Genomic DNA, 15,183 nt, shown 5'->3' on the forward strand with positions numbered 1-15,183 from the left:
GCTCTGGCCGCGTTACGAAATCGCGAACTTCTTCCCGAGACCACTACCAGACGTGCGTATACGTATTTCCACGTATTTCTTTTTTTTTTTTTTTTGCTTTAATGGAACGGACACCCGCCGTCTGCGCTCGAGTGTCCATTTTGTCGTAAAGTTTATCGGCGGCCACCGGCGGCGACTGCGTCTTATCGGGTCCATTCCGCGCGTAACGCGTCTCCCGTAAGAGTGAGGTAAGGACGGGCTTATAAAAAGTTTGCGACGCCCGAACGATCGAATTTTGCCTGAAGCATAGAGAGTAAAGAAGAAAGTAAAAAAGAACTCGTTTTCGTGCATTATGCTCGTCGCACGTCTGATTTCGATCGTGTTGTGATTTTCTTAACCGGCAATTATCTCTTAGAAAGTAGGAAAGCGTTACGTTTATTTGGAAAAATTTTGATAAAACGTCACTCGAAAAGTTCTCTACTAAATATCTAATACAATATATCAAACCCTAGTATATAATTTTGTTACAAATATACAAATAAATATACCTATATCACATTTCGCGTTAATCTTATCATGTCATTGGGAAAGTAGATAATTAGAAAATTATGCCGCAAAACACCCATAATGTGCGCCCGTACGCGTACGGAAAGTGAAAAAGAACCCGCTCCGCGCGCTGTACTTACGACCGGCGTCTGATTTAACGTAATGATCTTCTTAACGAGCAATTAGTCTTCTAGAAAGTAGAGAACGAGATCCAGATCCCTTTCGTAAACGACTATGCGAGGCGAGTCTTATCAGAGAAGGACATCGAGCACCTACGCGCGATAACCCGGTCCAATTAACGGCCGGGTGCCACCGTGCGGTGCTTCTCGCAACCGCGCTTCCTCTCGGGAGTATTACGGCCGAAAGAAAAGCACGAGGAAGTGCTTACGTCTGGCTTGTCGCAATTAACCGCGAGGTGGGTAGAAATGAGGAATCTGACCCCGAGCCCGGGGCTCGCGCAGACGACGCCGTGGTTGAGCGATACCGAGGAGCGCGGTATGCAGCGTTTCCGCTTCCCGGACAAAAGGAAAATAGCGCCTTGTGAGAAACTCGACGGCACAATGCACGCCCGACGTTTAGCTCCACTGGCAGCTCGTTCGGCCATCCTTTTGTTTCTACATGATATACATTTAACAGAATTCTTAAATTAATTAAATTCGGAAAAACTGTGAAAATGACTCTTAAAAAATTAAAAGGAACATAATTGGGGTCGAGTACAAGATTTATAATTTTGCATAATGTTAATGTTTTGGAAAAAATCGAAAAAAAAAATGAATGTGGTGCACATCACGAAAACGTATTGTGAGAACGAAATTAGCGTCCGGAAAGCTTGTTGAAGATACACGGACTGATAGTCATATATTGTGTGACACGTCAGATTCAATTTGTAACTCCTCCGCATTAAGGCGCCGATCGTGGGTGGCAGGGTAGATTCCGCGATCTCGATCTGGCTCGTTGCCGGGATTGTCGTGCGAACCTGACCTAGGCGCGCAGGCTTGTTGGATAACTAATCGCGTTTCTTCATCATGATTAGTAGTCTACCGTCACTCAAATCAGCAACTTAGCACCGCCGAGTGCGAATTGGTTGAAGTGCGCTCCAGGAGTAACATGAGATTTGTATGCACGTCCGTATCTTACTGTAATTTGCGATACCTCAGATAAGCCGTGATACATAAATATGAAGGCGCTCTTTCTCTTACACCGCGAAAATTAACAAAAGATTTAAAAGAATTTTATCCTAACAATAGCCCTCTGTTAATAAATTATCTTCGAACAATTCTGTTTTCTTTAAACGTTACAGACTAACTTGCCAATTTATTTAGATCAAGTGGCTTGTTTTTATTTATAACCCAATAGGGTAGGTGGTACAATTACTGTGCCCCTTAAGCCAGCTACTACCGCTTTTGGTCTTTTAAAAAATTAAAATTTTATTTTTTTATGTTTAAATAAGTCTTATTTATAATTTAAAATTTTTTCTCATAAACTAAATTTTTTTTCACTTGGAATATTAAGAAATCTTTGAATAATAATGAAATTAAAAAGGGAATGTTGATGCTATAGTTACTGTGGGTCTGAAAATGCCCATTTATAATTGCTGTGCTGTATATACTGAATATCCACACTGATTACTGTACCATAGAAACTGTGATTTATGTTAGTTTTTGTGCTTGAAATACTGTATACCATCTTAAAACTGTGCTATAGTTATTAACAGGATAGATTATGTTTAAGGTTAACTTGTTGCCGCGAGGGGGCACAGTAATTGCAAATTAGTCCGTAGATTAAGCTTAGATATTGTGCACAGTAATAAATACAAGACTTAAATTATCGTTTAGTTACTGAAATAAATAAATATAAATAAAAATATGTAAAAAATCAATTATGTTTATAATTTAATATAACATAGACGGTATTTGAAAACAGATAGAAAATTTTTTTCAATGTATAACATATTATCATGTATAATCCTTAGCCGTATGTTACCTACTTTTCCTTAAGGTTTCTGCTAAGCATTGTGAATAAGTCTCATAAAATCTATGTGAAAAATTTCAGTTATTTATTTTTACATTTGCAGCACTAAATTGTATTCTGCTTTCAGTTTAAAAATATTAATTGATACGTAAAGTTTATTTTAAAAAATTATAATTACCGATTCAACAATTACACATTCTTCAAAAAGTAGAAATAAGCAAAGGGACACAGTAACTGATCAGGGCACAGTAATTGTATCACCTACCCTACACGTTCTATTTTGTGTATTTTTATAATCGGCCAGTTTGCTCGGTACCTCAATTAAGTCTTCTAATTCAGATCACGTTGTAATACGATCGTTACGGCGTGGACGCGCATAATGAGGATCATTAATTGTACGGTACCTGCTCGGAAGAATCAATATTCTAATGAAGTTGGGGCACGCTCGCGCCGTTTTCCACTTGGCGCCTCGCGGAATTATTTGGCATGGTCGATCGCTCGTGATGCGGGACGCGCAGTTAATCGAAGGCACGCGCGTCCAGCAACGGTTTGCACTTCCGCCGTGGAATCATTGGCGCCGAATATTTCGGTAACTATGACGGCACCGTACGTTTAAACGGCCGACTCGAATAACGCTATGTCCGAAAATACGTCGACGTTCGTCGTAAAATCTATATAGCTCGAAAAATTCGACGAGAAACACGTTTGGAAATACCGCTTATGTTTCCTTTTCATTTTTAAACGAAAAGCCAGGAAATGATACCCACACAACAAGATATATCACAGAGATATCTTGAAAATATCTTTATGTCAGAATATCTGTTACATAGCATTGTCAGGATATCTTAAGAATGCTTCTTTAATTCTTATATTTAAAATAGTCTGAAGTTTATCTTAAGATATGTTGTTTAAATTATCGTGTTAGTTACGAAATATATATCTCAAAATAAACACGAAACAAAAATTTGACTAAAATAAAAAGTTCAACTGTTAATACCGACCATATTATACCCAAATATTGCAGAAATATCCTTTTACGAACAATACGTGATATCAAGTCATGATGTCCCGCAGAATTCTATGAATGTCTGGCAATAAGATGCTTCAAAATTGATTTAAAATTGCAAGTACAAAGATACCTGATTGTATACTGAAAAAAATGTAATACATCCAATTATGTAGTTGCGAGCTACCAACTACAGATATACTCAATACAATAATATATACTATCGCAGTATCAACATTGTACTTGCATTAATAGCAAATATTATTGTATCGAGTATTTTATGTAGTTGGCAGCCCGCAATCACATATGTTATTGGCTATATTACTTTGTTTTCTGTGTATCTAAGATATATATTTTGCTGCTGCACGGTTAAAAAAAAAAAAAGAGGATCGTGGACGATCTTAGGGACGGAAAACGTAGTTCATCGTGATTGCAAGGCTGCCGTGACCGACGGCACGCAATTACAGCCCCCGGACCAGAATGGAAAACAAGATGCGTACTGCGAACCAGATATACAGGAAAGAGCCGCGGTTTAGCGCAACGACGTTGCGCGGAGCATATTAATTCGCGGAGCTTTGCAGAGCTTCTTCGCGGAGACCACCGTGACTTCCCTCGCCTCGCGCGAAGAGGAACCGGCCGCGCTACGCGTGATTTAGTGCAGAGAGGCGGCTTATATCGAGACGGAAGTGAAGTTACCGTTTCCCCGGGCGATATACGCAACTCCGGGGAAAGACGTGGAAAAACCTCGTTCTCCCGGTCATTCTGGTTTCCTTTTTTTTTTTCCTTTCCTTCGCTTGCGTGGCGATAAGACGCCGCGAGCGCGGACCAGACGATTGCGCCGGCAACGACGGGAAGTGACGAAGGCAACCGTGGCGTCGCGCAAGACGGAAAGACGGCGCGCGGACACCCTCTCGAGGATGACGGAAGATTCATTTGACGGTCGTGTAATTTACACTTCGTAATTATAACGTTCCAGGAAGTGTCACCACCACGCGCGAACGTTGTTATGTCACGGATAGAGTAATGCGTGTAATTTGATCCTCGTATCGTGTTATTTTAGATTTTTAACGACTTCCGTGTCTCCGTGCGAGGTTCCCACTTCTCCCCCCCCTCCCCCCCCGGAGGGATTTTATTTTTCATCAATTACTCATTCCGAGAAGCTTTCGCGAGGTACCTCGGTTACGTGCGAGGGGTCACGTTTTGAAGCTCCCGCATCTCGTCCCGCAGGTGTATCTAGGTAATAGAAGAAATGAAAGGCCGAACGAGATGTAAACGAGGCTGATACATCCTCGCGGTGCGAAACTGCGAAACGGATCGGCGAATCAGTAAGGCCCAAGTACAGCGATTCGTATGTGGGCCACGAGAAAGTTACACAGGCGCGCTTTTTTTCCCTTTCTCGGGATATAACCCACGGTCGAGCGATCGGTGTATTGTCGATTTTTTTTTTTTTTTTTTACAACGAAAGCAAAAACTCAATTACCTTTGGAATTGAAACGGAAAATGAGGCTAACGTGGTGGAGTTTCATCAGTTCTGATAGTAAAATTCTGCTCGCTGTGTCTGCTGTAAAAATATGGAGGCAATGCGTATTGCAAATCACGCTCGTCGAACATCGGATATTATAGATCAGGCGTTACGGCGACTCGCCCGACGGCGCGGCGCGGCGATGCACAGCTTGGCCATGACGTCGATAGTTTGCAGCTGTCCCGATTGAGCTTCTGCTGCATCAGGAAGCGCCGGCGAAAACGCGGTGCGTACGCGTCGCCACGTGAAATGGCGCGATGACTATCCATTTGGATTACAAAACGTAGGATGCGCGAGAGAAATGGTCGCGCGTAAGACCTTTTATTATGTTAGAGATGGGGGATGACTACGGTCTTATAACGTCGCCAAACATTTAATTCGCATTTCTTACGGCACGCAGCGTGACCGTGACTTCACGCGGAGACACCTAATGTAGGCTTCCAAGTAGACTTATTTATAACCATTAGTGTGTAAACGTCTTGATGCGTCTCTTCTCTGGGCCTTTTTTTCCTTTTCAATAAGCGCGCTCTCCATTCTTTCTTTCTGTCTGTCTGTCTGTCTCTCTCTCAGTGGAACACACGGTTTCCGAGACACTTTATATGTCGCCGTCGTCATTGAAATTCCAGGCTACTAGGTACGCTTACACGTCCGTTGATTTCGATTTCCTCTGCGAGATTTAATTCGATAAACTCTTTAGAATTCCGCTCGCGAAGGCATTTAAATAATTATCAACAAATTTATATCTCATTGCATGGATGAGAGACTTATGATATTTAGCTTTCTATACTATTCTATGGATCTTCAAAATTTCCAAATATGAAAACCAAAGGAATAACTAATTAACTTATTAATTCGAGTAATTTTTTCTGTAAATATATCTTTCCGAATTATACATAACTGTATGACTTTTTCAAATAATTAATTTCTCACTGAATCTTATCATTTGCAAATATAGTAAATGTTTTAACAAATTCCGGGGAACAGGTGGTACCGATCGAAGGTGTGCTTTGCAAATCTCTCGTTTCTTTAGGGAAGACGGGGTGAATTTCGTGTAGTGGCGGCAAAGGTGAAACGAGGCATCAGGCAAGGCCAAGGTAAAGGTAAAAGGTAAAGGAGGGATACGGGAAATGCGGGACTGGAAGAGAAACCATGCGCGGCGAGCCACGTACATAAGTCAACGAACCTAAATCGGCGTGTACGTGATAATGCGTATAATTCACGGACTATTTCCCCCCCGTAAATTTCAATAAGTGAGATCCACGCTACATTTTTAATTGTGAAAACGTACATTTTAACGCGACGCTACATGCATAATCCTGACGTTTAGAGATAACTTACACTTGCGATAAATAATGTTTTTGGAGCACACGTATATTTAAATTATTTACATTATATGGAAAAGAAAATAATATCAATTTAACAATCATTGTTCATATAAGCGAGAATATAAAATATTATTTAGAGAGTTTGATAATTTTAAACTTTAATAGAATATATTTTATTTCAATATTATAATAATCATCTAAAGAGCACAGTATATATGCAATGATTGTTTTGATAATATGAGTACTAAAAAATCAGCACTAAATTCTAATTCTTTGTTTGAAGATATCGTTTTTTTTCTATTATCTTTTCTTCTTAATTTGATGAAAATTATTATTAAATAATGAAAATATGGGCAAAATTCTTCATGTGAGCAAGTTATGTGTGTTGAACAAATTCTTCGAAGAAGATTTTACATCTTTGCTTATGTACGAAACAATGATTGTAGATTTGAGGCTAATTTTGTCTGCGTATCAAGTGAAAATTGATAAATATATTTAAACAAAATACTTGAGCAATCTACAAATAATCGAGAAGTGGCTTAAAAAAAAAAAAACCACATACACTTCGCGTCGATTTTCATACAAATATGATCTTGCAATCTGTTTGAATTCCTGCACGTGGAGCGGAAATCTAACTTATATCTTTCGCTGTTAAAAATCTTGATAGCTTGAGAAGAATGATCGTATTTATGTAACATATGCACGGACGTCACAGGGAGCCTCGCTGTGAGCTTCTGGCCGTGTATGGTTTATCACAGACGGAGGCAAACGACCGCCGCATAACTTACAGCATGTACCGAGTCGTCCGCGAATAAACGGAGTTAACGGTTGATCGTTTCGCGTAAGGATTGCACGCAGGATTCAGTTTTAGATTTCGCTTTGTGACTGCTTCGCGTGACGACCGTCGTGTACTCCACCTTCTTAAAATAATATCGCAAGTCACTGTTGTGACACGTTCTTCCATTTAAACAGCATTCCCTCGCTAATAATGATACGATATAAAACGCGCGGGTCATGTTTCTGAAAAGTTCCAGCGCAATATTGACTGCGAATTCTTACGTACTTAAATTCATCCAACGTTAACTGTGCAGTAAAACGACGATTTCGTTCTAGAATAAACGCCATTTCCCGGGTAACGACTTTTTTTTTTCGACACGTGTACATGAATAACGTATCAGCACGGCGGAGAACATCCCGCGAAACGGGGAAGTGCGTTTCCTCGGAACGACGAATTTGAGGCGCTGACACGAACGGAAAAAGAAATCTCGACCAACATTGTTTCTCTCGGGTGAGAAGTGGTGCACTTGGATCGCGTGCCAAGTGCGTATGCCAATGTGTACCGCTTAATTCGTAGTCATGCGTAAAATTTGCATAAAGGCCGCCTTCCGGCGCGGCGACCCGTCGCGCCGCAAGCTACGAGCAAAGTGCAAAGTGAAAGCCGCGAAGCTCCGCCGGCGAAGCTGGTTCTGCCTGTCCAAGTACAGCTGGAGAAATGCACCGACCGACAGATCGCTTCGTTTGTGATCTTTTTCCGTAAAAATACACGAACCCAACAGGTGCGACAAGAGGCTATTACCTATTGCCGATCTGCGACAAGAAATATCGTAAAACTTTTAGGCATAAATGAGAGAAATTTACAACGATAAATGTCTTTCTTTCTTCTTAGCTAATTCTATAAAATCTCAAGGATAGAGTGACGAAGAAATAAAATCTTAAACCTCAATTACGAAAGTTAAATAGAAAATAATAATATTTGTTCAACAATTATTGTCTCATATATAAACAAGAATACAAAAATTTTTAAAAATTTGATAATCATTTCAATAAAATATTATATTTTTACATTTTTATATCTCAACATTGTAATAATCATCTAATATATATTATTTGATAATAATAAAATTTACAAAATCTAATTTTTAGTTGAGGATATTGTTAGTCTATGTTTTTCTCTCCCTAAATTACGGCATCCATAAGACAGAATACGATTTGCCGGCGCGTCATCAATCTTTGGAAAGTGTATTTCCGTGGGCGAAACCTACCGAAAGAATAAACGCGCGCGACCCCGTTGAACGATTCCATCGTCGCGCGATCTTGTTTCCATTTCTCCTGTTTTTTTACTCGGCACAAATCTTCCACTTGGCATCTTGTTCGATTTGACATGGTATCTTTATACCTCGTCAATCAATCTCCTGCGATTCTGATTCGCGAATAATAAGAATCGGAACATGAATTTAGAGTCACGATTGAGACAAAAAGTGATTCCTGTTCAAATATAAAGATCGCGACTAACGACGTGTTGCATGTTTTTAAAAACAGAAATATAGCCCTTTGAGAAGATAATGTGCCCTCTATGAATATATTGTATAAGTCATAGGTCTGAGCGTTTAGTCATGTTCCGCGGAACGTATGTTGATGGGCTGCGCCGCGAGTGGCGATGCCCGATCGTGACGAGAACAATTATAGGCTCGCGGAAGCGTCGGACGCGCCGATGATTTGCACAACGCCCGTCGCCGGACCGACTCGGACGGCCGTCATTTTCCCTTCTGAATTCCATTAACGACTTCTTGGTCAGCGAAAGTGCGTTGACACGTCTCTCGAGCCGCGAGACGACGAGCGCGTTTTCTGCGCGCGCGTCGCGTCGCAAAACGACGTTCGCTTCTTCGCCGAGCGAAAGAAAAAAAAGCCAACGACTATTTACGGTCGGTGTGCGGTTGTAAAAAACGTATAAGCTTCCCGGGACGTAAAAACTATTAGAAAGTGGGTATTATACTCCCGCGGTCGGGAAAAGAGCCGTGTGAGCGCGGCATGCGGGACGTCACGATTTCGTGAATAATACGACTATAGGATTATGGGGTACAGGGCGCATCCATAGCTTTCTAACGATCCTCGAGTGTTATGTATATAACTCGTTAGCATGCCACTTCTCGTCGTCTTCCGACATAAGCGTTTGATAAATTATTTATTAGTCCCCGCTAATTCTCCCGCTCGACCTTATTTCACCCGCTCGATCCTTTCATATTAAGTAACCTGACTAGCCATACCTTAATTTTTTTTTTTCTTCAGAGATCGCGTGTACTCGACACGAGGCGACATTTCGCACTTGATGAATTTCCTAACAAACTTTCTCGCAACGGATATATGTTTTAGAATTCTATAGGGTGATTAATGACGCGTTTTCGCTATTTTTGATAGCGCATCCACTTTCTACGGTTACACTGGAAGTTCGAGTTGCATGTTCCTCGAGAAAACGTTGTTTACTCACCTGGCTTTGACCGACTCTGTAGGACGCGGGATCGACGTCGACGGTGAGCAGCATGTCTTCCACGGCGCGACGTTCGTCGGTCACGGGACTTCCAGGTCGTGCGTTCACGTCACTTGACAGCAATCCGAACCGGCGTCTGAATTCGCCTAAGGCCATATACTTAGGGAATCCGACTTTGTGTAAACGAATAGCATCGATTATCTGGCTCCCGCGAATCTGTACGAAAATATTAGAATGTATGCATTAGACTTGCTATTAGGTCTTTTCTGAAAAATAATTATATAACTGGTAAAAAAGCATTTGTAGAAAATATTTCTAATGGCATGAAACTCATAGATTTTATTATTTCCGTAAGATTTTGTGTTTTATACATTTTTTAAAGGATTTTGTAGCAAAAATTTTTCTCATAATCCTGTATACAACTTTTTAGAATTTCTCTATATAATTTTATATATAAAATTTCTTTTTAAAAGTTTTCACAAAAGATTTTTCAATATAAATTAGAACATTTTCCAAAAGTGCTAAAAAAATCTTTTCCAGAATTTTTTTATATGAATTCCGAAATATTTCAAGATCTTTCTTAAAAAATATTTAAAGTTTCCTATTTTTTAATTTTCGAAGAAAACTTATAAAATCTGAAGAAGTTAAATTTAAGATATTTTTAAAAAAATCTATTTAAGTTTGAAATATAAAAAAATCTTATGAAGTATGAGAATTTGTTTACCTGTGACCGTAGAAGAGGCACATTAATGACGTTGTCCTCGCTCTGATTCGATTTCACAGAGAGGAGACTCTTATTGTCGGTACAGCCGGCGTTGTGTTGAGGCAGAAGGCAGTGCACAAACTTCACGCGAGTTCTCCGCAGTGTCTCCACGAGGCCATCCTGGAGACAATTAACGCTTATACTCTTTCGCTTGATGAGTCGTACGGGACGTATAAATAAACCGAGATAAATAAAGAATCGCCGTATTGTTCTTGCTAGATAAAGAGCGAGGAAGAGAAAAATGAACAGCAACAACGCAAGGTAGTATTCGAACATCGTAACGCAGATTTCACCGAGCATTTTCAGCGAGTATCTCGCATCTCGCTCAGGGCGAAGGTCAATTCGCCTTAAGCTAGCTTGCACGACGTCTGTGCGGCCTTGCGATAATGTTTTATGGAACACGCGATAATAGCTTGATCTCTGACACCGCGTCGACCAATCGCAAATAGCGGCAAGGGAACAGATCAACAATCGATTCGTCGCTCTTGAACGTTTCAAGAGTGATGCGAGAGAAATCGGAAATTTGACAACGAAAGAGCAAAAATTCAAAACGCTACACTGGGAAAAAAAAATTGTTGTTGATTTGACTAAATTTTACAACTTGATTAAATTTCTTTAATTCAACTATTTGTGTACTTAAGTCAAATATATAAATACTTAAATTGAAGTTCAAGTATTTAAGTTAATTGCATAAATACTTGACCTGAAGAGATTTAATCTAGTTGAAAAATTTAGTCAAATCAACATTTTTTTCTCAGTGTTCTTTGCCGGATCAGAAAGGGATTGATACGTACTACTGTGAATTTCACTTGCAGGCAAACGTTCTTTCTTTTTACGGCCGTGAATGTCCTTCGGATGCTCGAGGCTCGCCTCAGTGACTGCGAGCCTTCGAGTCCCGGCAGGGAACTGCATAGGGCACCGGAAACTCCAGCACCTCGTGCACTTACGAACAACATGCTTACATGTTCTCTAGAATTTTAATCACATAAAGATAAAAATTGATTTAGCTTATTATAGTTATTAAAGAATTTAGGTAAACGAGTCTGCGACATTACCGTGTGCTTTCTTGAAGTATCGTAATGGCACTCTTGGCGACGGGATTCTCGCGTGTAGCCTTAAGCCAACCGGTCGCGGTGTAAAGCACAGGATTCGTTCCCAACAGATGTTGCAGAACGAATTGATTGTTGCCCGGCGCTTTTCGCAGAAGCATTTGGTGATCTACAGCATCGATGTATCTCGTGTACATTAAATTTTTTTACAAAATTTATAATCAGCATAAATGTCGATCTTGAATCCTACCACGGTCTCCATAATGAGAAAAGAGACGATCCAAGAAGGTTTCGTCGCTGCCTCCGGGACACACGGTCTCCTCGTCCAGCAGCCAGAGCAAACCTTTTCGTTCCATCTGCCTGCTACCGCTAAGATCACTTTGACTAGTTCGCAACATCGTCGCGCTTTGCGAGCTTCCACGGTCCAGGAGAGAGACCAGACCTTGAGGTGACCCAATGCCCTCCTCATCATAATCGTCCTCGTAATCTACATCGATCCCTTCCTGGACGTATCTGATAAATTGAATAATCGTAATATAATTTTTTACGTAGTAACGATATAAAGAATATTTAAAAATTAATTTTATAAAGCATTATATGAAAATTTTACGAAAAGAAATTCATGATTAGAAATTGAAGAATCCATTTCTCATGTTTTGTACCTATCCTTCGGGGCTACCAACGTAGTGTGGTGGAACAATAATTGCAGACGTTCCTGCAGATAATTGTGACAAAGATCTTCGAAGGTTGCACCGGTTTGTCGGCCGCACGAGGCAGGATTTTGAAAACCTGGCGAATCACACAGCAGCAGTGATGAGACTGTATGTACAGCGGATGATATGGATCTAGAAAGTAACGAGGGCACTGCTAACAAGATATTCCGGATAAAAAGTAACGTAAATGCTGAGCGGAAAGCCTTTGTACAGTTTGATTTTTATGAAATAATATGTGAAATTTATTATAAAACATAAATATAATTTAAAAAATCTTTTGAAAATATTATTTAACAAGCAAAATTTATTTGTTATTCATTTACTTGTTAATAAGAGCCGCGACACAGTGGAAGACTTCGGAGTAGAGTCCGACCAGAAGTCCCTCCAGCGCGTCAAGCCCCGTGACGTCCTTGCCCTGTTCCGTTGGACTGGGTGTCCTCAGAGCAGCCCTCGGTGTGCTCGGTGTTCCGGCCCCCCCTCCATTAGTGGAGAACACCACTCGACTCAGTTCCTCCACCGTTGTGCCCAAAAGATTGGCGGCCTTCTCCGCGCATTCAACCCTCGTAAACTGCCACCTGCTCTGCGAGCTGGTACCAGCTTTCACGGCGCCGGCGCAACTCAAATGATAAATGCCAGCCAGCACCAGCCAGATAACCTTCTCGTCGGCCTCGGAGATACCAAGTATCCTGAACGCGGCGACGATACGGTTAAACTCGACCATGGCCCGCTGTTTGTCCTCGTGCTTTTGCAGAGGCGTGACGAAGGAGTTGTTCTCGGCGACTAGATTTGTGAGGTGTAACTCTTTCCTCAGCGCACCCTCCGCGCCCGCCAGCAGACGGTAAACGGCGTGAAACGTCGGATCCCCGTTCGCTCGTCGGCCTATTCTCGACTTCTCCAGCAGCAGCACCTTGCGAGAAAAGATGAAATGTCATTCGTTTTGCGAATTTTTCGCAAGAGAAGAATAGGTGGGACGAGGGATAAAAAATTCTATTCTTCTTCTTACCTGTAGAGAAGCCGATGCTATTTGACCCGACTGGTCGAAATCGAGGCTGAAAAGCTGTGTGAAACGCGTCGCATTCGAATTCATATGCGTTCTACTGTTTCCGAAGGCCTCAAGAACTGTGAATAGCGCATTCAGTTTCTCGATCGTCAATATCTGTAGAAAAAAAAAAAAATAAAGAGAACGACATTCGTTCAGAAACGTTCTACACAGAAAGTGCTGGCGCGTCGTATTTTCACGTTTTTACTCGCCTTGTTAACTGTACCAGCAGTCAGCACGAGATAATGAAGGGCGTGTTTGAAGTTCGTAGTTTTTCCCGCTCCACTACGCCCGAGGAAAACCAGAGAATGGTCCCTGCGTGTTGCCAGCATTCCTCTGAAAGCCGACTGCGCTACGGCATAAATATGCGGCGGCATGTCCTCGCTTTTGCAACCTCGGAACATGTGCGCGACCTAAAATAAGGGAAGTGGAAAGAATTTTAATTTAAAGATAAAGACAAGATACAGACCTATATAACGCCTATATAATTTTAATTCAGATAAGAATCTTAAATATGAAGAACATAATAAACACAGAAATTAATTGAACTAGAATCGATGCGAGATTCCGTCAAGTTCTTTCGTGGAGTATAAATACAATAATATTACGCGGAAAAAAATGTAATATATCCAATAAGATATGTAGTTGCGGGCTACTCAATACAATAATATATGCTATCGCAGTATCAACATTGTACTTGCATTAACAACAAGTATTATTGTATTGATTATTATCTGTAGTTGGCAGCCTGCAACTACATACTATGTTACCGGCTATATTACTTTTTTATGTACACTTTTAGAATTTAGTCGATTTATTACGCCGGAAGACTGTGTGTAATGTAAGTTTACGTAAACTTTTAAAACGGCCTTGCCTTTTCGGAGTAAATTGCCAATGGTGCGACCGGATTGATAACGATCATGCTGTCTCCCGCGTACGTGTGTATCAAGTTACTAGCGTAACGTTGCCGCAGCGTGTGGAGCACGGATGATTCATTCAGAAATCGCAGCTGGGAAAGTTCCTCGGCCTTATCGAACTGAGGTGGATTGGCCTAAACAGATGCAAACAGCGATAAATTATAATGATGAATGGAACGCAATTATCGAATCGCTTAGCTCGATTGGTCAGTAAGTACGCTTAATAAGCATGCGGCCGTGAGCTAATTGCAGGAAACGATCATAAATACCTTCTCCACGTCTTCCTCGTCCACGAGCAGCTCCTCACCGGAGGTGGTCAGTCGGATTCTCAGCTTTCCTGTGTCGGGATCGGCGGAACCGCATCTTGTGGCTGGTGTAAAACCTCCGCGATGCAATAACCAGACCCTCTCGGAAGTTAACCACGCTTGTTCCTGAGCCAGATGCTCCTCCGATCGCGCCTGTGCAAAAGGAGAAACGAAAGAGTGAAAAATATCAGCGCACGCAGATTATCTGCGTAATGCGTTCTCGAAATAAGAGCAAATGAAGCGTATCTCTTATATTGAGTTGAATATCGCCATAACAGAAATGAAGAGCTTGCTCTGAAGCCGTATGAAAAGTCCAACGTTCCTTTTACGTATGCCGATTCAGACAAATAAGTTCCTTTAGAGTGTAATTGAGGGCTATCGTCAAATATTTTCAATTCTCGAGCGCATCTTATTCGCGGAAAGATTCAACGTGCGTTACGTATAATGGAATCGTTTACGTTCTCCGAGACGTCGTCGAGTTTTGCAGTCACGTGAGCTCCTCGCCCTTTTTTTCTCTTCCACCGACGCGGATCATCGAGAACCACGTAGTCTCGAGCTTTATATTGAAGTTTCTGCCGCCGGCAGTTTAGTAAGCACGGTCTAACCGAGGACAACTCACACCTACACGATAAAGTTGAATCGGCGACGCGTCCTCGACGCGAGCTCGCTACCGGCGGCGGGGTCTGTCGTTGTGTGAATCGTTATGAAACGTCTTATTGCGTGGCTACGCGGCGTATTACGACTACAGACGAACCGGCCTGCGTACCATTAACTGCGGTAACT

General features: G+C 41.4%; 1 protein-coding gene across 5 annotated transcripts in view; it reads right to left on the reverse strand.

The window, feature by feature from the left end:
* The window catches only part of LOC105835500 (unconventional myosin-XVIIIa), a 51,967-nt gene that overhangs the window by 16,193 nt on the left and 20,591 nt on the right, over nucleotides 1–15,183 (reverse strand). For all 5 annotated transcript variants that reach the window (XM_012678843.3, XM_036286301.1, XM_012678844.3 and 2 more), the window contains 11 exons: nucleotides 14,365–14,553; nucleotides 14,053–14,229; nucleotides 13,391–13,591; nucleotides 13,143–13,295; nucleotides 12,463–13,046; nucleotides 12,089–12,271; nucleotides 11,677–11,939; nucleotides 11,433–11,595; nucleotides 11,172–11,346; nucleotides 10,339–10,497; nucleotides 9,615–9,830 (listed from right to left, as the gene is read on the reverse strand). In XM_012678843.3, coding sequence (XP_012534297.1) covers nucleotides 9,615–9,830; nucleotides 10,339–10,497; nucleotides 11,172–11,346; nucleotides 11,433–11,595; nucleotides 11,677–11,939; nucleotides 12,089–12,271; nucleotides 12,463–13,046; nucleotides 13,143–13,295; nucleotides 13,391–13,591; nucleotides 14,053–14,229; nucleotides 14,365–14,553 — 2,463 coding nt within the window. The remainder of the gene's footprint in view (nucleotides 1–9,614; nucleotides 9,831–10,338; nucleotides 10,498–11,171; nucleotides 11,347–11,432; nucleotides 11,596–11,676; nucleotides 11,940–12,088; nucleotides 12,272–12,462; nucleotides 13,047–13,142; nucleotides 13,296–13,390; nucleotides 13,592–14,052; nucleotides 14,230–14,364; nucleotides 14,554–15,183) is intronic.

Source organism: Monomorium pharaonis, chromosome 4 (genome assembly GCF_013373865.1).
Source record: "Monomorium pharaonis isolate MP-MQ-018 chromosome 4, ASM1337386v2, whole genome shotgun sequence".
In the NCBI taxonomy this organism is placed as follows: Eukaryota; Metazoa; Arthropoda; class Insecta; order Hymenoptera; family Formicidae; genus Monomorium; species Monomorium pharaonis.